A 24,724-nucleotide genomic window follows, 5' to 3' on the forward strand; every position below is an offset into this window, starting at 1 on the left:
TAAATTACATACTCAGGTGTTTGTGGGTTTTTTGTCTTCCCTGGTCTGTACCAAGATGATGATCCCTCAAGGATGGAAAAAGCCACATTCATTCACTGAATGGCTGCTGCAGTCTGAGATTTGACTTGGGTGTTTCCTTGATGTGACTACAGAGGCAGAGAGGACAGGTTTTCACTGGTGCTTTTACCTGTAGCCACAGCAGTGTCACTTGTTGGTAGAACCCTTTCCACCTCCTACCCAGGAGTCTTTCATGCCTCACAGCCTGGTGCTTACCCAGACCTTTCTTACCTCTGTTTTAGACTAACTTTGAAAACCCCCTAAAATAACTTTTCCTCTTATTTTGATATGGACCTCCCCCAGCAAGAATTTCTCTGTGCATTCAAGCTATATTTTCTTCCTTTTGTATTTGCCCCAGATCTCATCCCACTCTTCTTGGCTTGTGTCTCTATTGATTATGTCACTCACAGTAATTCCTTTGTATCTCCATCCTTCCCCCTTCTAAAGTCTCAAAGCTTCCAGGTGATGCTGTTACCAAGAGGAAAATTCAAGGGATTTGGCTTGGCCTGTGTGGGGAGATGACAGGTATTTCTCACATATGTATTGGTATCAGTATGTTCTTGCCCTCTACCTACCGTGTTGGTATCAGTATGTTCTTGCCCTCTACCTACGCTGGCAGACAAAGGAAGTAAGACAAGAATGGAAACATATTTAGCAGAGCCCTACTAGTGATGAATGTATCTCAGAGGGGTTAGGAAGCACCCAGACACCTGGCAGTGTGGTCCGTGGTCCCATCAAATTGTCTATTTTGAGGCTCACCTCAGAAGACAAAACAGATCCACCCTCCTCTGAACTGAAAGCAGCTGTGCTCTCCCCTGCCAGCTGCAGCTCTGCTCTCCTTCCTCCACTGACTGTAAATGGCACAACTCACGCCAGTGGCTGCTCAACAAGTGCACAATCAGGCACAGGCTCCAGCTTTACTCTGTAGAGCACTGACCACACTTTGGCACTGTACTTGTTAAAAACAGGCTGTTCTTCACAAATTGCAGAAGTGAATCCAAGTTCAGATTCCATCACAGCCCTCCTGTGAGACACTGAACCCCCCAATGCACACAGGCAAACACTGTGCATTTGGTTCTGCCAGGTGGGAAAGGTACCTGGAAACTACCTTGTCTCTTGTGAACCCCGTGCAAGTTTCTGCCTGGGGACAACTGCTGGGTCACTGAGTCAAGGGAACAGACACGATGCTGTCTGGGAAGAGCCCTCTGTACCTAGAGCAATACAAGGCCATTTTGTTTTAAACCATGAAGCTGTAACCCTTCCCAGTGTTCACTTTGGACACAATGGGCCAAATTCAGGCTGAAACAAAACAGTGACAGGAGGATTGAGGTGAGTGGAAGATGCTCGCTGATGGAAAGTGGTCTTAACACATGCATTACAAGGGCTGGAATTATCTTAGGGGACTAATAAGTGTAAATAAAAAAAGCATTCTAGTTACTCCTCTGTTAAAATTATTGAAGTCAATAGAAGTTTCTGCTTCCCCACCTTCCTTTATGAGCAATATGAATATGTAGCATTTAGAAACCATTTCACAAAGTTAAACATTTATTAGGAACAAGAACTATTACAAAAAGATACCCATAGTCTAAATATATACATGAGGTTTAAACATAGCATTTTCATGTACCTTTAGCTATAAAAATACATTAGATTAACTGTATCCTAATTTATAAATATAGTTCTTTTTTTTAAAAAAAGAAAGTAGTATTTAATATGAAAGCCTTACTGTGCAATGAAAGAATATATACCCTCTAAGGGGTTATTTTAAAGTTAGTGGCTAGTGTTATATAACTTAGAAAATTCAGTGTGTAGAGTCAAACCCTGATTTATACAGTAAGAGATACGTTAACTTTTAAAAACTTAATAAGGGAAAAAAAAAAAGAGGTGAAGTATATATCATACATATAAAGCCAGAATACTAGGATTTTAAGAATTTCAGATTATTTCAGATTCAACCACTGTTTATCAAAAATTAATGCAGAGATACATCAAGATAACCAGCCTTTTACTGTTTGCCTCACCTCCCTACTATCTGACTGCAGCCCTAGAAAACAGTCAAGTAGGCAAAAGTAAAACATTTGTCTGAGAAGGTGTTTGCACCCAGAGGGTTTTACAAAAATAGAGACTTATTTACAATGTTCCCATTTGGCCTTTCATGGGGAAGGGAGGACATTTTCTTCACCAGATGGGGAGACTTCCCTGTCTTACACACCCAAAGGAGGGCAGGCTCCTAGTTACACACAGCTGTTGGAGGTAAGCCATTTCAGAAGGGGTGTTGAAGAGCCATTTCAACATTCACCAACTAATAAGGAAGTTTAGGCTCATGCAAACTCTTTCCTTACTTATCAACACCCACCTTCCTTCCTTCCCCCTCTAAAAAAAGGTCAAGTCACGCAATATAGCACATGTTCCTGGCTGGGCATATCTCTGAGCAAAAGAAGGTACCAGTTAAATCTTTGCTTGCATCAGAGGACAGAGGTTAGACCTGCATTTCTGCTTCTAGAAAACTCCAGGCAGCAATCCTTAGCAGTGCTCCACGCAGATCTGTTGATGTGCCATAAGGAACACCTCTATCAGTTTGCTCTCAGAAAACAATGCCAGCAAAATCAGCTAAACTTCCTACCAAGCTGACCCCACCAAGTCTGCATGCTTCCAGCTCCCGGGGACACGGAACTTCTCGTATGTTTGCCAGTGGTTCTCCAGTACAGAATTGGGAAGAGGAGGGAAAGTAGTGAACCCAGGAACTGAGACAACAGGTGGCTTGTCATTAATCTAATAGTCATGTCTGAGCATGCAAAGAAGTTACTGCAGGAGATACTGAAACATGAAGTTGGTATGACAGCCACTTCATGCCCATGCAAGGAATTTGATCTAGATGATCTTTAAGGTCCCTTCCAACCCAAACCATTCTATGATTCTGTGAAGAGACAATTCAAGGCAGTCCATTCTTCACTGAAGGATCAGCTCCTCTCTGCTTGCCACAAGTTGACAGCACTCACTACTGCAGAGCTGCTGACACATTTAAGTCCAGCCATAGCTTATTCCATGGTAACTGGTTCGTACACCTACATCTTTAGCACCTGCCTTTTCATACTGTACTTCCAGAAATTCATTTTAAGCTACATTCATACAGGATAAAGAAGCAATGAGAAGAGCTTATAACTTTTACTCTCTTAATAATTGATCTGGCTCAAAAAATGAAGAGATGTTCACACAGCCTGAAAGTTACAGAGAAAGACAGAGCAGGACAGCTTCTTGCAACTCTTCTGCTCCCTCCTCCAGATCAGAAGGACTGGTGTGGGATGTTTTCTGTGGGGTATCTACCATGCTACATGCTTCTCATTCAACTCTGCATCATCACGGTAAGTACAGTGCAAAATCCTCTTGAAAAAAGTGCTATAGTGAAGGTTTGAGATAAAATTGTGACTCATTCAGAGCCAGAAGGGTTACCACATCAGTAACTTGCATTTGCAGCATGTGTAGTGTGTGCACACCAAAACATGGGGTTCAAAGGATACTTTATAGTCTAGTTCTGTCAGGTGAAATACTGGCCCCAAAGGAGTCCTCTGGGAAACTCCCATAAATCTCATTCAGGGCTAGAATATCACCAACATGGATGGAGAAAGCATGTATCTTTAGGGAGACCAAGATAGCTCTTTCAAAGAGAATTTCTTTACAGATCCTTCTATGAAAGCTTGCAGTCCCACCCCAAACTCCAGCTGCAGTCTTCACACAAACTCCTCCAACTTCAGTCAAGTTGTACTAACCCTAATGCTCAAGTCCATTTATGCCAAGTGAAACCCACGTGCCTCTGAAGGCGTTTAACAGTCCATGCTAATGGTACCAGAAGTCTCTCTAACACGCCAGTGATGTCCAGGTCCTTCAGGGGTACAGTTTGAAAGCAGATGTCCTGCAAACACTGTGACCAACCAGCATTCTAGTCACAGGTAGCAGAGAGATGTACAGCCAGGGACTTGTACAGTACAAGTGTGTGCTGTGCTGCCAGTAGGGTCAGTCAAAGCAGTTTTCGAAGAGCCAGTTGACAAAATGGAGTCCAGTGGATTCAGTGTTTCTCAAGGAATAAAGTTAGGTTTTTCCATTTTCCTTCCTACCCCTCCCCTCCCCCTTGCTCTGAACACGTCCCCCATATGTCACATTCAGAGTGTCAGCATTTTAGGCCATCTGTTTTCATGGATTCTTCTGGGAGAGTTTAATGGTGACCGTTTTCACTTCGGTATATTCTGCCAAAGCATATTCACCGCTGGAAAAGAAGAGAGAGGAGGGAAAGGGACAAACAATTGTAGCACATTCATGTGATACAACAAGATAACAACTTTCTACACAAGTGCATTTTAGCCTCTGATTGACAGCTGCTGTACATGAATGATATCAGGCCTAGATCTGAACTAACTTACACCAGCCATCAGCCTGGCCCACCACTTCTAATTGTTGGTAAGTACATGCACTCAAGTACACACAACTGCACCCTGTTGTAAAAGAAACATAAGATGCTTCTGGTCACAGTAACCCACAAGATGACACCTTGTACTCTCTGCCTAGTGAAAATTAAGTATGAAGAAACATTCACATAAACATAGTCATAGTGCTTAGACAGTAATTAAAGTTACTTTTTAACTAAAGGTCAGCTTCTATCTACAAGATACCATATAATCAAGAGGGCTCCAGTTGCTCCAAAAATGCATACTGATGGCAGACCCCACCACTGCATTATACCTCTGTTGGTGGAAACTGGCTCTGTTCCCATGCCTTGCCCAGGGGATAACCCCTTACACCCTTTCATTAGCCAGGCAGTCAGGCAAAGTAAACCATAAGGTCTCAATATATGTGTCCCATTGAGGATTCATTCATTTGCTATGCTTAGCAAATGTCTCAGAGCAGCAGATGCACCAGAACAGCTACTGGAAATGCTTCCTGGAAATAAATCTGACTTATTAAATAAAAGATGCATTAGAATTATCTAGATTCAGTCTTCTGAATGGTGTAATAAAACCTGTTTCTCTCCTACACAAGGATTAAATTAAGATTTAAGTCAAGTTCTCAGCTCTACCTCTAACTTACAGGGTGACCTTTGTTGGTGGGACGTGGAATGATCTTCAAGATCATTCCTTCTTGTTCTAGCTCCAGCATTAGAAAGCAAGAGGTTCAAAGGGGTCTCACTTGGAGCAATGATACAGCAGTCAAGGGAGGCACAGATACTGCCAAATAAAAAGGGAAGAGGTTTGGGGTGGATACCAGTGTCCCCAGCCAAGGTGTCAGACTTCTCCCTTGATCTAAAAAAACTGACTAATAAGGGAAAAAAAATGCTTACAAGTGGAATTGACCGGAGTTATTAAGAGCTGATAAAGCAGATTAAGATACTCCTGAAAGCACCACTCATGTTCTCACATCTCACAAGTACTCATGTTCTCACATCTGTGCTTTACATCCACATTTTATGTAACCATAGGAGGCTTAACACCTCCCTGTATACAAGCCTGATAGTTTAAAAAGCAAATTCAACAATACTTTCACTGAGTCGCAATCCTTATTGCATTCACCATCGACATATAAACAAAATCTTGAGCAAAACTTACAGTTCTCTGCCATTGCCTGACATTTTAAAGCCACCAAAAGGAGCCTGTGCATAGAGTGCATTGTAACAGTTGATCCTACAATAAAAACACCAATTGTAAAAAGACAATTCCACACCAAGGAGAAGCAAGATGAAGACAACAACAACACAAAAAAGGTCTATAATCCGTCAGTTTTCTCTTTATACAATTAATTCCCTTGAGAAATCAGATTTCAGCAATAAAATCTTATTTTGCTACAGAAACAGAAAACATTTGAGTAGTACTCAACCTGACCCATATCTCATTTCAGTCTCTAATGGTCAAGACATTCAGGCATGAGCAGGAATTTCAGCTGTGTTCAGAGCCATGCTTCAAATAAATAGTCCAACCTATTCCCTAATTTAATGAAGCACATTCTGAAATGAACATATTTACTCAGGAAGCTGTCTAAACACATCATCCACTTCCAGCAACAGAAAAAAGTTGGACTGCATTAGACAGTTGTGTTGCAGTAAAACAAAAGAGTTAACTCCATTTCTGTAGGCACTAGGGAGAAAAAGCTACTGCAGGTGCTTCCTCAGCATCTCAGGAAGATCAAATTACTAAGGAGAAACAGGTATGGCTTGGTGCTGTAGGACTGCACCTTCATGTACATGCAGCACATGTATCCAAAGCCCAACATCCCACCTTTATGAACATATTTACTCAGAGAAAGAATCTTCCGGAGTCAACTCTTTAAATCAATCCTCTGCATGCATCAAAATCAGACAGCAGATAAAATTCCCATCTCGAGTGGGAAGAAAATCAGGATTCCAACTTTAAAATGATTCTATTATAAAATAAGAAATTGGAAGCAAAACTAATTACTCAGCTTTCTGACAGTAGTGCGGTGCCATCTACTGTCCACACTGAGTTGTGCATGTAAGAGCCTGGCTGATGGTACCGAAAGATTCTAAGAGTTGCTTGTCTCTACAAACAGGATTTTGACAGGCATCAGATGTCTGGTGGAACTTCCTACAATCTCTACATTTCCAAGGTTTTTCAGATTAAGAACTACATCGAATGAATGAACAAACAGTCACCAGACTCTCTGGTCCTCACCACCTGATTTTGATGAACGGACGTTGCTTCTGAGCAGAACGTCACGAATTAGTAAGATTACTAATACATCTCACCTGCAGCACTTACACATGATTCCAAACAATACTCCCAGGAAAGGAAACTCTGTTCCCACAGTACTCACCAGACAGTTCCAGATTGCAATGCAGAAGCTAGTGTTAGTGCCCTGTCCAGGTTCTTTGTGAACACCGCAGCTGTGAGGCCATACTCTGTACTGTTGGCTCTTCTTATCACCTCTTCCATGCTCTTGAACTTCATAATTGGCTGAACTGGCCCAAAAATCTGCACATATTGATTAAACATTAGTAAAATCTTTACTAATCATGGCAATTTTGAAGTAATTACAATCAGATGCTTTGTTTTACTTTACTTAAAATGTTATGTCCTGACCTTCTAGAAGTCACTGATAGAGTCTCTGAAAAATTGCTAATTAAACTGACTTCAAAGGAAGTCCAGTGATTTAATAGAATAGTTAATATTCACTATGATCCAACAACACATCATTTGTAACAATCAAAATAAACAGAGCTAGATCTGGACAAGTTTCAAACAACTCATCCTTACTCCATTTACAACTCTCCTTTTGAACTCAGACATTGAGGATACTCAAGAAGCAATTAATGTATTTCAAGGATTGCAGGTTTTCCTCCTTGGTTTTTAACTCTGATTTTGTCATTGTCCACAGTTGATTTGCATGCAGTGCATTTGCCATAGATGTGTTTTACCACAAACTTGGCTTCCCAGTATAAAGCAGTTTGAATACACAATGCTTCCCAACTTCTGGGATGGAGTCTTTCATCAAGTACAGGATCAAAAGTGGGGCCCTTTTCTTGCCTGCATGGTCTTGCAGTACAATAAACTCCCATACCAAAGGTGAGATATAGTCTCACTTGTGCCACCCTGAGGGCCAGGCTAAGCACTTTGCCAGGCCTTTAGGCTTGTAAGTGTTTCTGAATTTCTTTGGGGAGAATCAGGTACTTGATCCCAGGCAAAGGATGAATGTGCATTTGCAACAAAACTGCAAATGAATTAAACTGGACAAGCTTCATGAATCATGACTTGGGATTTGGAGTCTGTTCATAACAAAAATGACCTGTCATGGGATTCTCAGATCTTATTCCCTCTATTTTTAGAATGTAGCTCATGTCCAAACTGACTGATATCTTTCCCAGGTTCCTTAGAGATTCTGTGGCAGATCTGAGACATCTAAACATTTTGCCAGAAGTGAACAGTAAGCAGCTCCATAAAAAGCACTAGGCTAAACTAAAATAGGCAAGTGCCAGTTAAACTTTGGCAACTACTTATTTTCCATTGGGGAACATGACGAAAAGTAGATTAACTTCTATTTCAAATGAATATCACAGGATCTAATCACATGCAGCTTCCCTGTTCTGCTCTCCCCCTCTCCTCTCACAATTCACCCCCCATGCACACACACTCCAAATTGAAACTCACCTTGCAGATACATCATTAGTAGTGTGCATTTCAACTTTAGGCAGTTGTTAGGACACCAAAACAAGTGAAATTTCTATTGTCCTCTCAGGTTTTAACTTCAAACCACAGCCATACCTCTCTTCTTTCCCCTTTACAATTAGCAAATGCATATAAAGGTTCAGGTGGCTTGTACTGTACCTCTTCTTTGGCGATACGCATGTTGTCAGTGACCTCTGAAAACACAGTGGGTTTTATAAACAGGCCTCTGTCTTCAATGGCAAGACCCCCACACTCCAGCTTAGCCCCTTCTTTCTTCCCACTTTCTATCAGCTCCAGGATTTTATCAAACTGTTTTTGATCAATCTGTCAGAAACAAAAAGAAACAGACAGCTGTGCCTTTATTATTGCTGTTCCAGAGACTGGAGCCATGATATGTGGCCCAGGGGCACATTTGCAGGGCACTGTCAGACTGGGTGAGTTTACACCTCACTCCATGATACAGCAGTCAGGCAACAAGCAAACTGAAAGACAGGACATGGGCACAGCCCTGAGCCACGGAAAACGGAAGGTGAAGCTACAAGTGATAGTTCAATCTGATCTAATAGTTTACTGCCACATGAGTGGGGTCTCCTCACTTCCCCTTCCTCTGCATCCTGGACCTGCACTCCCATGGCTCACCTCACTCCAGCTCTGGGACTAACTGACCTTATCCAGGCACTGTTTTAGCTCAGGAGCACCGTGAGAACAGTCTGAAATGTGTTTTGCTGACCTAGAGAAAAGCCAGTCCAGTTACAGGAGGACACTTAAGTTGCACAGCTGTGCAGCCCTGCACCAGGACTTGGAAGAGACATCATGTACTACACCATCGTGGGTCATGTGCTGGGAAGAGATGCAGAAGCCCACAGCACTTCTGACCTTTACTGGTCCTTTTTTTGTGCTCCCCATGCAGCGATGCACTGCAGGTATCCTCAGATTCCAAACAAATCAATGTTTGCATGATAACAATTAAGCAATGAAACACCTCATCACATCATGCTACGGATGGTAAAAGACTTAGAGACTTGTTTACAAAAAACAAAGCTAAGAAAAAAACTCTCCAAACTCATTAAAGTTATTAAATAAAATACTCCACCTACTGCTTCAAGGTGCCCTGGCAGCCTGGTTATTCTGAATGCCAGGTATCTCCAGATGCTTGTACTCATTCAGAAACCTTCCCTAGGCATCTGTTTTTATTTTGGCAGGGCCAGCTGCCAGTTGGGACTGTTTACATGGAGTGTTCCACACTTGACTCCTCCAGATTACGGACTATATCCTGTCCCTAGTTAATCCCTGGCCACATACAATCCAAGTTTTCATGCTTTTAGAGAAATATCAAAGCTTCAGGAGGGTGTCCTTGGGGTATTTCTGGTACACAACAAAAACAGAGAGCAGCACATCTCCTGCCACACAGATGTGTGTATCACACACACTGTGGACAGCTTGTGCAAAGTGCTCATGTCCTCTCGTGTGTTAAGATGCTACCCAAGAAAATATCTGATACATGCTACTGCACAAGGAAATGTAGGATGCAGGGTGTCACACATTAAGTTTGGCACGTGTCATACATATTGTCTATTTGTCTGGTTGCTTAGTTGCCAAATGTAAATAATTTGAAAATATCTGCAAGTGCTTTCTATCCTGGCATGTCTGTGATCCAGACCAATCCAGTTCATCCACTTCACATCACAAAAAACAAAACAAGGATATTTATACAGCTGTAACTTGTTGCAAGGCAAACTATAGTTAGATGAAAAGACACTGGGGAAAGAAAATATTTGTAAAAATGACATGCAAGGGTGGAACTGTTTGTCATTGTAACTAGAGCTTGCAAGGCTTGTTTAAATTCTGTCCCCTACTCCACTATTATTTATGGTTCAAGCATTGCCTTCTATTAAAAACACATGATCTGCTAGAGCAAATTCTACTATTTGTCCATCTAATTCAAGAGAGGAAGGCTCTAAGGATCACTGCAAAATCTGAGAAACCCCAAATCTTCATTTCTTGTTTCATTTAAGTCAAGACTGCAAGGATCAGTTTTTCCTTTTCCAAACCCACCACTTGTAATTCTACAGAGTAACACCATAACTGTGTCCAACTGACTGTTGGACATACAGTCTCTCTGCTTACATATGTTACTTTCATGCTTTAATTCTAAAGTATACAAATGTCTACACTCTAAGGAAAATAACAGCTGTCTTAAAATTCAAACAATAGGTTTTATGCTGAAAAACTGCTAGTAAGCATGTGCAGCTCTTGTGCTTATGTCCTTCCTGTAGACCAGCTCTTATAGTTCACAAACCCCAGGATTTGGGGTTCTACAGTAACAAAACCTGTCTAGTCTTGTTCAACTCTAATCCCTGTTCTAGTCCACCAGGATGTTAATCTCATCTAATGGAGTCTGCTCTGCACAATTTTATAATGCCCTGGTTAACCAGTTTGCCATCTGTGCAGATTTACTTTATTACTTCCTATGATACAGCTCACAGGAATCTGAAGTTTAAAAAATGCCCTTGGTCTGCATTTGAGGTTGGCACTCTACTCAAACAGTCCTGATCACGCCCCTCAGGTTTCTTGTGGTGTCTTTTGAATTCCAGCCAGCCAACATAGTCAGACACATGTGAGTTTTGGAGAAGTCTCATTAGAAGCATGCCTCATTTCTGCTTAAATTTGACCTATTTTTGAGCACTGCAGTTTGTATCAGCATAAACCAACACTGCAGCTGACAGAGCCTTTTCCCCACACCCATGCCATGGGTATCCATGCCAGTACATGGTAATCCACATCAGGGAACTGACCTGAATAAAACCTTTCTTCCTCACTTCAAAAATCCCTGGTTTAGACCTGAATCAGCCAGTTCCCCAAGGTAATTCATAAGTACAGTGCATTTTTTTCCTAATTTTGCTGAGCAGTTTGAAAACTCTATAGATAGGCAAGGGATAGATACAGTCCCAGCATGAACAGGGGATGTAAAACATCTTATTCCCCATGCATAAGGACACACAGTGAGGTTTTGCCATGCATGGATAGAGTGTAAATGGGCCTACATGCCAATAAGGAGGGTCAGATGTCTCTACAGTCATCTTTTCTCTAAGGGAATCTACATAGCATCAAGGAAGAAAAACTCATAGTTCAGAACTGAGAACAGGAAAAGTAGGCTATAGATTTCTGGGATTCCCCTTTTGGTTTTGGTAGCAAACAGTGGCCCTGTTAAAAGATCTGACCCAATGATCATCTTCCTTCAGAGCTCTCCACCACAGCTCAGCCTGCTTTGCAAGGAAAAAAGACGACGAAGGCTCTGGAAGCACTGATGAGGCTGGTTATGACAGTAGCTTGGCATGGTTTTTCCTCCTAATTCAGCTGAAACTTCTCCAAAGGATGACAAAAATAGGGCAAAGAAGGAGAGGGAAAGGGGGGACTCAGGAGTCCCTGGGCTCTAACTGCTTGTCATCACCAACACAGCCAAGTAGCTGAATGGCCGTTCTGCAGCTGCACTCTTCTGTGCATTGCTATTTCTTGCTGCAACATGCTTTGTATTACTACTGGTACCAGGGAGACAGCTCCTTCCATAGTGAATTAAATACATTTGTTAAAAAAAAAAATAATTACAACATAACATTTCAACAGTTGTGATTAATTGGTATTTAAAATAGAGAGAAAAATAAAGCCATGATATATTACTCACCCCTCTGTGCTTCTGCTGGGACCATATTCACAAGGATAATATTTACACAAGGAAAAATTAAACAAAAACACAACCAAAACCCAAACAAGTGTTCTCAAGCACACAGTTACCTGAGGCCCTTGCTCAGTTCTGGCATCAAAAGGGTCACCAACAAGTCTCTTCTTGGCATACTCCACACTGCGCCGGACGAACTCCGGGTAGATCTGCTCCTCCACAAACACTCGTGAGGCAGCAGTGCAGCACTGCCCTTGATTGAAGAACACGCCTTGATGGGCACATTCCACTGCCAAGTCCACTGCAACATGGCCCAGGAGGGAAAAGTGTTACCACATGCACAGTTTCAGCCTTCCAGTGTTTCCAGACTTGTTTTTTCATTTCTCTTTTGAAAGCCTCTAGTAAAAATGCTGACAAGGGTCCCCGCCCATTGAAGGCACTCACAAGTCCTCATGCTGCCCCCAAACCAAATCCCTCACTGCTTCCACCCCTCTTCCTGCCTTTTGTCTCAAGGTCTAGTTTGCTGTAGTCCCCAAAACTTCCTTCCAGAAGAGCTCATTGAGGGCAGTAATCAGTTTTTCTTGCTGTGGGAATTCCAATGTGGATTCCCGGATACTGGGCATTGGCTCCTGAAGACTAGTTTTAGCAGTGAGTGGTTGGGAGGCAGTGTGCCCTTCTGTTGCACAGCCAGCTCAGACCAGGTCCTTACAATGCTCACTGTTAGCAGCACATGTACCTCTGGCTTTCAAGCTCTGCTGTGCAGGAGAGTGGAGGGTATTCTTCCCAAGCCAAACAGGGTTTTCCAACCACTTTGGTGATCACAGGTTACATGTATCTCCTAGTGCTACTCATTAATGCACCAAAGTCACAACAGAACATGCAAAATAAGTCCTGCACATCATCATAGAGGTGAAGGCTGGATTAGATCAGGACCTACAAAACTCTCCTGTCACAGGAGTATCTGCAGAGGGGCTACATTTAAAAAACAGAAACCAAGCAAACCTGCTTTCCCCTCTGCTTGGCTCAGACTCTGCAGTTCTGCCAACCAAAAAGAAGGCACCACAACAGCAGAAATGCACAAAAGCAAGATTTATCTGCAACTGAATCTACCCCCAGGGCAAGTAACAGTGTAGTGGTCTGCTCATTTGCCATGGGAATGGTCCCTGTACTGGGCAAGAGCCTCAGTGAAACAGAAACCCCTGCTCTTGGACAGGGGTTTGTTCCAGCTGTTGGGGTGGATGCAGTGGCAAACACCAGCCCTGCTGGCTGCCAAAGGCAGGAGAGGCACATGGAAGGACCACACTTGTAGCATCCTACAGTAAATAAACACAGCAGCCAGTACTTACAGTCTGCATCTGCACACACAATGCAAGGGTTCTTCCCTCCAAGCTCTAATGTCACCCTTTTGAGGTTGCTTTTAGAAGCAGCTTCCTTGATCAGTTTTCCAACCTGCAGCATTGAGACACAAAGAGGACAGGAGCTGTTGGGGTAGCCCCCCAATATCGGCTGCAACACCTGTGAAAGCCTTAACTCAGCATGTCAAGTGTGATGCTAACACAGGTAGAAGGGCCTGGTTGGTGACTGAAGCAGGAAGAAGTCAGGGATCACATTCTTAAATGGTTTGAGTTTCCTTCTGCTGTCACATGCTGGGTCAAAACCAGCTCCAGAATTAATGTCTTTAGGCAGATCTTAAAGGGTGGGCTGTGTGGGAGATCTACAGGAAGGAAGTGTATCCTGAAGGACACCTGCTACCTAGACCTGCAGAGCAAGTGAGCAACACTGGCAATCAAGGTTTATGAGTTTTACCATTAAAAACTGAGAATTCAACTTCTCAGAGTAGAGCTTGCCAAGGCAATGATAAGAACTCACTGTTCCTGTCTGTTACCACTCCCATGCCAGAAAGCCACGTACAGATTTTGACATTTAGGAGAAAATTACTTCTTTCTTGACAGTTTAGGCTGAGCTGCTCCACACACAAGAGTAGCTGAGACATGTTTCTTCCAAGGCAATACCTGAGGTTGTCAACAGACAAACTCTGTCTAGCTCTGCTGTGGCACTTTCTGCCCTGGAACCTGCTCTGACCATCTGGCAGAATTTCTCAGGTCACCCTCTCCTGAAATAAAGGACTTACTCTGCTCCCAGAACTTAATCAAAATAATGTCAAATTAAGGCTTTTTTCCTCCATAGACAAGTGGTTTAATATAAAAGGTTCTCCCTACATTGTGACAGACTCTGCCATTTCTTTTTGATACTGGTAACACCAAACCAGCAATTTCTGTTCTAAAAAGTGGAATTCTTCACAAGAGCATAAATTAAGTATGAGAATAATGTATTAATCTAATTTTGTTGAAATAGTATGAGTTTAAATTATTTGGGAGCTTCAATTGTTAAAGCAGTTTATTTTTTTTATGTGACCTTATATTTTAATTTCATCCTTTTGTAACTGGTTTTCTTGTATTTTACCTTTGCACATGGCAACCTTCACTTCACTAGAAATACTGTTGCCCTGGAGTGGAGCTGTGAGCAAGGAAAGCATGAGGCATCTGGCTGGCAGTGACAGATCTGCATTTTTCATGGCTGGCATTTGTAACTTGTGCAAGACTTCTGAACATCTCTAGCCACTCAGCAGCCAAGTCCTAAAGGCAGCAGCAGTGAGAAATGTACCTGCTTGTAGGTACACAACTCTGCAAGAGGCACAGCTAGCCAAGAGATCAACTTAATAAACTAAGGGAAAGCAAGAAATCTAGATAAGAAAATGCTCATGGAGTTTAAGATCAGTATTTTCAGGTTGGCACTGAGCCTAAGCTGAGGCTTAAAAACTCAGTCAAAATGTATTTTGAATTGGCTTCACTTCCTGGCTCAGAAACAGTAGCATTATGCTGCAAATACTGCAGAGATGCAGCTGAACTCACAGATGGGTGGAGGGGGAAGAAAACACTTCTAAATTACACATGCATTAGCAAAGAATCTGTCTCCCTTGGTGTTTCCTGCACACCCATGGATTAAGAAGACAAGCACAGCATCTATAGGAGTTCTTTGCCTACAGGCTCCAGCAGCTGAGGTTTTCCTTCTGCCACTAATCCACTGGATACTGCTTTTTCATTAAAAACCCAAACAGACCCATGTGAGCTGGGTGAGTCTATAAACTCTATTGTTTTCACACAGCCAGCATCTAATCTGGGCTACACATTTTTGATCTAGGATTTGGAGAGAAGCTTGTATCTGGGTAAACTCCTAGATTAGCCCAACTATCGAGAGAGTAAAAGTTCATGGTGAACTTTTACTTTATTGCATTCGTGTTTGTTCCCATGATCCCTATACAGAAACAGAGGCTTAACACACCTTTCCCTATGGGGTAAGCAAAGCACTTAGCATGTACACAAAGCCACTAGATGGTACTGTTGTTAAATGCAGCAGTTTTGGAGTGTTTAGTGAGTTACCTTTACCGACCAAGAATACCATTCAAGGTAATTTGTCATCGTTATGCAATTAGATTACACTCTGCAATTGAGAAGATACAGATAAGAATGGATTCATTCTACAAATGCTCAGTGAGAATAACGTTATTCAGGGAAATAAAGAAGACTATATTTGCCCCAGCTGTACCCACTGGAGTCAGCATTTCCATTCTTTGGACACAGACTCTCTTGCATATATATTGCAAGAAAAATCTAGAGCAGTGAGTGGAAAAACATTCACATTTCTAAGAAAGCTTTTGTTGGAGAGTTTGCAGCAGTGATTACTGGAGACAAATATGTTTGTGTGCCACAGCTGTGCTCCCTTCCATGGACTAGGCCAAGCGACGTGCTCCTTTCCCCCACAAAGGTACAGAAGAGAATGGCTGTAGGTGTCTGATAGTGTAGGGGTGTTACTTCCACCCTTCTCCTAAGCAAGGCAGCTGTAGCTATCTACAGGAAAAAAAACTGAATAGAAGGTGATTTAACTGTGCAAGTCTCAAAAGAAGCTCAAACATTAATCCCATCCACGTCAGCAGAGGAAGCCTTGGGCACAGGGCCATGTTTTTATTTAAGTCCAAGTTCCTCAGAGGTAACTAAAGCTGAGGAAGAATTGTTCAGGGCTGACTGACATGTTTTCCAGTTGCACTCACTGGCAGGGCAGGACTGGCAGCCAAACTTGCCCAGAAGCTCCTTCAGGTCAATGACATGTTAAGTTACTGCCAGCCTCTCCTGTAGACTCTCTTACCTTAACTGAGAGTATCTATTACTTCCAGTTGTTAAAGAAATGTGGTGGTTTGGCAAAACCCAGTATAAAGAGATGTGAGATGATCACAAACATAAGGATCTGAATTAGACAAATTCCAAACACTTCTGAGAAATCCCATCACATGGAATGTGATGGAAAATGATGTTGGCAATACAGAAATCACTGACATTTCTTTGGTCCAGTCTTACACGGATGGCAGTTTTAGAAGAGAATGCAAAGAGGAACAGCAGGTGTTGAACAAGAAATCCATCACCCACCTTTGTTGATCCAGTAAAAGCAATTTTATCAATGCTGTGATGGGTTGAAATTGCAGCCCCAGCTGTGGGGCCGTAGCCTGGCACAATGTTCACCACACCTGGAGGGAAACCCACCTAAAACAGAGGTTAAATACAACTCAGTAAAAAGAGATGTTGAGCATTCTGGAACTGATGTGCACTGCTGGGAGATGCACTTCAAGATCTTGGGAAGCTTGTCTTAGTTGCACTATATTCCTTGCAATTAAAAATTGCAAGCTGCAGACAAGGAGCCCACACCAGACACACCAGTTTCCCAGCCTTCCCAGTAAAACAGCTACCAGCTGGAGTAGACATGGGTGAAAACAACAGCCGTGCTTAGGAAATGCCAAGTTTCAGTAAGAATTCCTGGAGGATTCCCAGCTTCAAGTCAAAAGAGAATGAGTCGTTTGGCCCCCAGCTACTGCTGTGCAGCTGGAGCCAAGGGGTAACTGAATGAAAGTTTGTTTTGAACAAAGGTTGACATTTGTGGTTCTTCAGGGGCCAGAGGGATTAAGAAGTCAGTAAAACCTCACTAGATGATGGGGCTAATAAAACAGGAATACAAGAGCAGATGGTAAAAGGCTTATGCCAGTTTCCACCACATTTACAACCTAGATTAGCCAGCCAGTAATTTTGCCAGAAGAGACAAATGGCAAAACTTCAGGTGAAATTCTAGTGTGAGGAGAAGTGTGGGACTGACTGGTCTGTTTTTACTTCCTGAAACAAGAGTTTCAAGGACTATGCTCTTCTAGACCAGCCCTCCCCTACTACTGATTACACAAGGTTGTTTCCCCCACATTTTGTAACAATGGAATTGCAGGATTTTAACCACTCAATTTTTTGTGTTTTTTTAAAATGTGCAATCTCAATAAATGCAGTTGCTCCTTCCTAATAAAGAAAAAAAATGGAAGTAATTGCTCATGTACTGCCTTGCAAAAAAAAAATAAAATTTTTTTATTTCTTCACAAATCAGAAGGGAAATCTGATTTCTTCTATGGTTATGACAATGATTAAAGTGAGTTTAATAGAGTTTGTATCTTGGCAAATGAGTTTTCAAGAAAATACTGCATGTCAAACTGTGCAAGTAATGGTATTTGGATTCAGCAGCAAAGCCACAAGGAAGAAAGAAATTGGTTCAGGTCACCCTAAGCCAGAAAAGGTTGGGGTTTTTTGTTTTGTTTTGTTTTTCAGCAAAAATGGAAGACAAAATATTTTGGTTGGCCCAAAATTATTTCATTGAACCAAACACAGAGCTTTGCTTGTGTTTTAACATCTTCTGCATCCTTTTGAAGATGAAAAAAAGTGTAACTTATTCTTCTGAAAAACTGCAAAGAATTTTGCTAATTTTGGGTGGAGAAAGGAGCATCTTCAAATAAAATTATTCTGCTGTAATTACACTGGTGCCTTGAAGGGCAACTATGAGAAAAAGGCAGCTCAGAATTTCAGCTGCAAAAATGAATTTAATCAGAATTGAATGGCTTTTTGGGGGAATGCTAAGCCTGTGTTTGGGGAGCTGTATGTCAGAGTGAAAAAAGCAGTGGGGTAGTAGGGCTAACTAGAAGTCATGAGAACTGCACCCTATGCTCACTTGTCTTGTACAATCTGATTAAGTCCATTAACTGCATGAGATACTTAACTGCTAGTATTTTTGGACTGCCTTCCCTGATGGAGGAGCCCTAAGTGTCAATTATTTAAATATCTTTCTTTTTTCTTCCAGGCTAAGCCAAGAACAGATAAAATCACCATTATCATTAGATTAAGCTTAACAAATTACTTTTCCAATTGAGAAGTAAAAGCATATCTGCAACCCTTTTAGTTTTCCTCACATCAGTCACATACTTAGACACAGGAAGGTGACATACTGACCAGTCCCGTGCACCTCCCACCACCTCTCTATGATTAATAGATCTGAGGGCACCTGAGATCCTACCTGACAAGCCCTTAACCAACACCTTGAAATCTCAAACTATGACCTTCCCTTTAGGTCAGTATCAAGTTGGCTTTGAAGGGCAGACGTATCTCAGTTGTTCTACAAATCACAGACATTATGAATGATCGTTTTGCACAGCACTCGGTCTTGGCTGGATTATCCCACTTTAAAATGGCACAAACTCAACACTGCTCTCTAATCACACTCTTTTTTGTCCTATTATCTAATAAAGCTGAGATGTAGTCTTTCCCTCATTTGGGAGAGGGGGAGACAAGGCAGAAGAATAACAGCACCATTATTTTTTCTCCCTCTGCAGCTTCCTGAGAAAGAAGAAAAACATAGAGGTTTTGTGATCTTTGCTACCTCTCAGTCATGAAGGCCTTTGTAAGAAAAGACTATAGAGAGAGGCTGTTCTTACCTTCCTCTGTGAGGCTTTAACATCTGTACAACCTAAAAACCTACACAGCCAATTCAAAATACACTCTTGCTTATGACCTTGAAAGAACAGTACGTAGACGTGACCTTCAGATTTCCTTACCTCCTTGATCAGTGAGCCAATGTAGAGTGACGTGAGAGGAGTTTGCTCAGCTGGCTTAATAACCAAAGTGTTTCCACAGCACAGTGCTGGTGCCATCTTCCAAACCAGCATCAGCAACGGGAAGTTCCACTGCAAGAACATGAGGCAGGTCAGATCAGCCCAGCCCAGTCACCTACTCACTGCCATGCAGCATTTTCCCCACCTTCACACAGCTCAGGGAGAAAGAAGCAACTGGGAGGAGAGCCACAGGGAGAAGTAGCTGCCTACAATTGCTTGGACTACAGACTATAACTTCCTTCATTCCCCCCTGAGATCCCAAATGTTGCTGGCAGTCCTCAAGCTAATCCTGTAAGTTGGACAAACCTCTGTGTGACGTGATCTCATCCTTTACAGGAGTTTGATCACACTGTGTGTAGGATTTGGGCTGTTTACAGAAGTTGTGTTGGAGGCAGGGTCCTGGTGCATCACTTCTGTACAGCATGTGGGTGCAACTACACATTGAAAAAACCTCATTTTTCTGTGTTAGGTACTGGCTGAGTAGTTAGGAGTTATACAGTGTCCTTCAACTCCAGGGTTTTAGCTAGGAAACTGCAGTGGTTTGTTCAGTCATGGAAATCCAAGGGAGGTTTTATACTCCCTTCAAGTCATAAAATGGTCCTTTCCAATTAGTTTTCTTATTTGGGATTAGGAACCAGTCCACATCAGTTTCCTCTCTGCTAATCTCTTTCATGGTTATGTGTATTTGTAGATCTTGGAGCCTAAGCAAGAAGTGGAAAATGTAGCTCACACTGAATCTTAGAAAGGTCATTTGGCAACAGAAAGGATTTCTTCATTAAAAATAATTAATGCTGCTTTAGGGATGATGGAAGCAGGCCAACAGTAAAGGGACTTCTTGTCAAGACTCAAGCCAAGGTCCTTCAGCTATTAAAAAAGAAGCCAAATACATTAGGAATCCACAAATTCACACTTAAAATAAATTAGCGCTGTAGCTTTTCAGAGATGAGCTCTGTTCTAGCCCAGCAGCTCTGAGACAAGCAGAATTTAGTCTAATGTGCTATTCTTCAACTTGACTCTCCCACCTTCCCAGACCTGTTCCATGTCAGTGATCTTTTCCAATGAAAACATCCCATGATTTTCCCATTTGTCTTTTTCTCCTAAGCCCTCTTGAAGGCCTGACTTTGCAGCTGGAGCCATCCCCACCTATCCTGCTTTTCTACACATTCAGAGCATGACTGAAGTCCAATAGGAGCTTTCCATTGAGATTGGCTGGTGAAAGTAACAGCAAAGGACTCCAGGGCTTCCTCATGGCCTTGCAATAAAGCTCAGTCAAATGCTGCACTTTAATAACTTTGTCTTGCTAAGAATGTTGTTTTAAATCTAGTCAAGCCATAGAAAAAAGGGACAGTTGTTGTTTTCTCTAGGAAGATATATGCAGAAGAGTGACAATCTCTTTAAATCAAGCAGGAATATACAAACTCTCACACTGTTGTCAGAGAACAAACTGGAAAAAAATTGAAAGGGATTTGTTCTAAGTAAACTGAAGACAGATGTGGTTTTTTTGACCCCAATCATCCTTTTCACAAACATAGCATTGAACTTGAGTCAAATTTGGTTCTGTACTTTCTAATTTATTGTTGATGTAGGGTCAACCCGAAATATTAGAAGCCCTACTAAGTCCCTTATAGTGGCCCTCCAAAACATCATACATTTAGGCTTTAAAGAGACAGTTTCCAAAAGCATTGCTGAGTGCCAAAGGTGGCTGAAGTGTGACCAGCAGATATCTTTTAATTGGTGATCGATGTGAGGAACCTGATGTTTTGATCTCAAGTCACAAACTCCAGTTGCTCACAAGCAGTCATGTTGCTTGTTCAGCCAGAAAAGCTGCGCAGAAATTATCAAGCCAAGGGTCTGATAACCAGTACTGACCATCTCCCACTTTGCCTCATCCTGACATTGCTAAACAGACCATATCATCTTATCACTGGGGATATAAGCTCAGTCCTGCTGGAGGAAAGAGAAAAATTCCCCCAGACATCTTTGGGAAGTGGTCTGGACCTGGCATTCTCAGGGTCCAGCAAATCCAACACCCCACATGCATTTCTTTCAGGCCTCTCTCCTACAACCTTATCCCAAAGATTAACATATTCCATAGACTTCTTGGATCCAAGTATCCAAACAGAGAATCTTGGCACATCACCATTTGCCTCATGGCCTGTAGAATACCATGTTCAAAGTGTTTTACGGCCAGACAGGAACAAACTATGTCTCCCATGTAGCTGTAAAGTCTTCCAGGCTGCCTGTTTAAACAGAGCAAGCAACACACACTAAAGCTGGAGTTCTTCCAAAAACTATCCACACTGTCCCTGCAGCAGAGAATGAGATCTCAAGGAAAAGAAAACTATTCCATAAGATTTAATCACAGAAAGCTCAAAGAACAGCCAGGGGTTACTAATAATGGATATTACTTAAAACTCAAAACAATGCATCAGCACTAGGCAGCAAAAAGCAAGCACAAGTAATCACAAAATGGTTGTCCCAGCAGTGCAAGAGTCAGAGAGCTCTGACTGGTCTCTGGTGACTGCTGTCAGCCTTAGAGAGGAGCAGAGCATCTGATTAGAGACCCACCCTTCCATCGCAGAGGACTTTTGTGTTGCCAAGAGCAATTGGCATGGGGGTAAAACAAGAAACTGCATCAGGCAACGGAGATGGGAGTTCCCTACAGAGCAGCTGTACTTCAGTAGGAAGCAAATGGCTGCAGTCTAAGACAGGGAGTGCACGTGTTGTTCTTCCAGTTCTAAGGGAGATGCAGGGCACCACCACTGCTACTTACTGGAGTTATAGCTCCACAGACACCCATCGGCTCGTGCCTGGTGAAACAGACAAAATTTTCATCTGCAAGACAAAAGAAAAACGGAAGACAGAAGAGTCAGAATCCCAGCTTCTACAGAAGGAGTGTAAGACTGCACACTAACAGGTTGAGGACAGAACTAAAACCATATTGGACAAAGAACCCTACATTTGTTCATCTTAACTCACAACTCTGGGACAGCCCAGGCAGATGAGGGTCTGTTTGAGAACAGGTCTCTTATTAGCTCAAAAGCAAACACTCCTCATGTTCATAGTGGAGCCTTTTAAAACCAGGGGTGCAATTCCTTCTACAATCTCCCTGTGTTGGGGCTAAGGTGGAGAATAACTCCCCACCACACTGCACAGCAAGCACAAATTCCATTCAGATTGTGTTTTTCTGAAAGAAGCAAAGCCCTTGTTTCCCTAAGGGGAAGTGTTTTTAAACCTGTTTTGTACAGAAGTCATATTCAGTGTAACAGGAATTGCAGTTCTGGTAAGAAATGACAAAAAGATCAAACCCTGTGAGCAAAGTAATACTATTCACATAAAATACTCCTGTTACTTTTCAAAGAGAAACCAGGAGTTTCATTGGAAAGAGCTGACAAAAACATGAATGCTTCTAATTACAGTTTTTGGAAGTGATCTCAAATCAGGAGCAGTGTCCAGGCAAGCTTCATGTTACTCTGAAGGAGGGTGACAGATCTCAGTTTATATAACTGGCATTGCTCCTTTTGCTGCCTGCACAGATTGAACGAGTTCAGCCCTTTAGAGCCCTTCCTTTGGTGACTAATTTTTGTCTGCAGTGCCTGTCCTTCAAACAGCCTCAGTGATCACCCGCATGCAGGGACAAAACAGGCTGATTTTGAAAATACACCATATTACTCATTGTGCCCCCTGGACATCCATTGTCTTAACTTGTTCTCCCCAAAGCCATATTTGAACTTATAGTTGAGACAAAGTGTTTTCTCTGTCCCTGTCACCACAGTGCAGTGTGATTGCTCTGGCTCTGCAGCCTAGGAAACTTCTGAAAAACCTCTTTCAAGTGTCAGAAAACTTGACAGAGTCCCTCAAAGAGGACAGTGCTTTGGCTCTGGAGAAGAGTCAACATCTCAGAACATGTCCTTAAAAAAGGTAAGAAAAAGCACTACATGATCTCTCTAAACATCTGGGAGCCAGCCAGGGATGCAGGAACATCAGTGAGGTGAGAGGCACTAGTAGATTCCACATCAACCCTCTGTCACATCCTGTGGCTTCTAGGACAGCACAAACTCTGCTGCCTTCATACAGTTCCTCCTAGAAACCTCTGCCCTTCCACTGTCTGGCATCTTACTTCATTTCAGTGATACCTAATAAATACATTTCCCTATAACATCCAGGTTTTTTTCTTTAAGAATTAGTCTGAATTTTAAATAAAAAAGGTTTATCTGTTTAAAAAAAAACCAAAAACCAAACAAAACACACACACACAAAAAAAACCCCAACAAAAAAACAAAAAAAACAACACCAAAAACAAAACCCACAAACCAACAACAAAAGAGCCCACTCATTTTCCAGAGAACTATCCAGGCCTTCACATTGTTCTCCCATTAGTTTAAATCTTAAAACACATCTACTTCAAATGCATCCTGAGAGAAAAGAAATGCAAGGCTATTTTTGCAGGTTTTCAGAAGCCAGCCTTTCCCTCCCTGACCCCATCCCAGCTCTGGAACTGGGTCTGAAAGAACTTACCCACTGGGATAGTTCTGCCCTGAATTTTATCAGCCCATCCAGCGTAGTATCGGAGTGTTTTTATACAACCTTCCAGGTCAATGAAATAAGCCTGGAGAAAAGGTTTTCCTGTGTCCATGGTTTCCAGAGTCTGAAAAGACAAATTGCATGCACTGTCAAGACAAGCCAATGCTTTTTTCTTCAAAATAGCTTTTAGAGAAACTCCTTCTCAATTTTATTTAGCCTTTTGCTGCAGACATGGGGGTTTTCCTTCCCTCACCTTACATTTAAGGAATGACCTTGTTAATACAAATAAGGTGTGAGACTAGACCAAATAATCCTGGTGTGTACCCAAGTTGTTTTGCTCAGTGATTGCAATGAAAGCACGGCTTCCAGAAGCCCCCAGAAGGTGGCTGTGGGTGGGATACAGGGCTGCAGTCTGGGGCACTGGTCAGAAATTATCTGAGTGTCATGACTTCACCGGAACAAACCCTCAGACACAGATGTTCTGGATTCCAGATGGTGTCACTGAAATCAGTCAGACCCACTTTTCTTTTATTTGGATTTTTTTTTTTCCCCTACTCCATAGCCCTTAAACCAACCTTTGAAAAGCCTTTTGTCCACAGGATGATAGAAAACACATTTTTTTACTGAGTTCTGGGAAAGCAACCTTTGGGCTGAGAGCTGTGCTGAGAGTAAGGCAAGGGAGAAGTTGCTTCACTAAAGCTGCACTGATGCTGAGCAGCTCTAAAGGAAGTTCAGTCTCAGCCTGTGTCCTTCTCCCTGTTTTGGACATTAGCTCAGTGAATGCTTTGTTCTCTGCTCAGGTCATTAAATGGGATATTGGTGCAAATGGCCAGCACATCCATAAAGGAAGCACTATCCCTTGGTAGATTGAAACATCTTTGTTTACATATGAAGTCATACTCTGTCATCTTCCACAGACATTATGGTGCAAACAGCACTCAAACAGACATTCCCCTTGGAATGACTAGGATTGTTACCCACTCTGAATGTCTGCTAAAACAACTGATTTTTATAAGTCATTACTTAGCATGCAGCCAAGGCAGCTATAGCTAGTTTTCTACAGTGAAAACAACAATGCCAACACGTCCTCCCAGATCAGAAGGACAGCAGAAAGCCTGAAACAAGTGTCCCAGTTATGGAAAACGTAGGGCCCTCTGAAGTCACATCAAAAAGTGAACAGAAAATGAATAGGTCATGTTTACAGACATATATATTTTTTCCCCTTTCATTTGCAAGACAGAACTGCTTTCAGACCTGGATTTTTTTGGTTTTATCCTG

At 42.2% G+C, this 24,724-nt stretch overlaps 1 protein-coding gene across 1 annotated transcript in view; it reads right to left on the bottom strand.

Moving 5' to 3' along the window:
- Positions 1-4,156: 4,156 nt before the first annotated feature.
- Positions 4,157-24,724, bottom strand: part of ALDH1A3 (aldehyde dehydrogenase 1 family, member A3) — a 27,746-nt gene continuing 7,178 nt past the window's right edge. Inside the window, exons 3-12 of the mRNA XM_009995306.1 lie at positions 23,441-23,570; positions 21,696-21,757; positions 18,866-18,994; positions 16,380-16,493; positions 13,245-13,347; positions 12,015-12,199; positions 8,382-8,546; positions 6,874-7,031; positions 5,652-5,726; positions 4,157-4,318 (exon numbers count right to left, since the gene is read on the bottom strand). Coding sequence (XP_009993608.1) covers positions 4,246-4,318; positions 5,652-5,726; positions 6,874-7,031; positions 8,382-8,546; positions 12,015-12,199; positions 13,245-13,347; positions 16,380-16,493; positions 18,866-18,994; positions 21,696-21,757; positions 23,441-23,570 — 1,194 coding nt within the window. The 3' untranslated portion in view covers positions 4,157-4,245. The remainder of the gene's footprint in view (positions 4,319-5,651; positions 5,727-6,873; positions 7,032-8,381; positions 8,547-12,014; positions 12,200-13,244; positions 13,348-16,379; positions 16,494-18,865; positions 18,995-21,695; positions 21,758-23,440; positions 23,571-24,724) is intronic.

Source organism: Chaetura pelagica, unplaced genomic scaffold, assembly GCF_000747805.2.
Source record: "Chaetura pelagica isolate M959 unplaced genomic scaffold, ChaPel_1.0 scaffold453, whole genome shotgun sequence".
In the NCBI taxonomy this organism is placed as follows: domain Eukaryota; kingdom Metazoa; phylum Chordata; class Aves; order Apodiformes; family Apodidae; genus Chaetura; species Chaetura pelagica.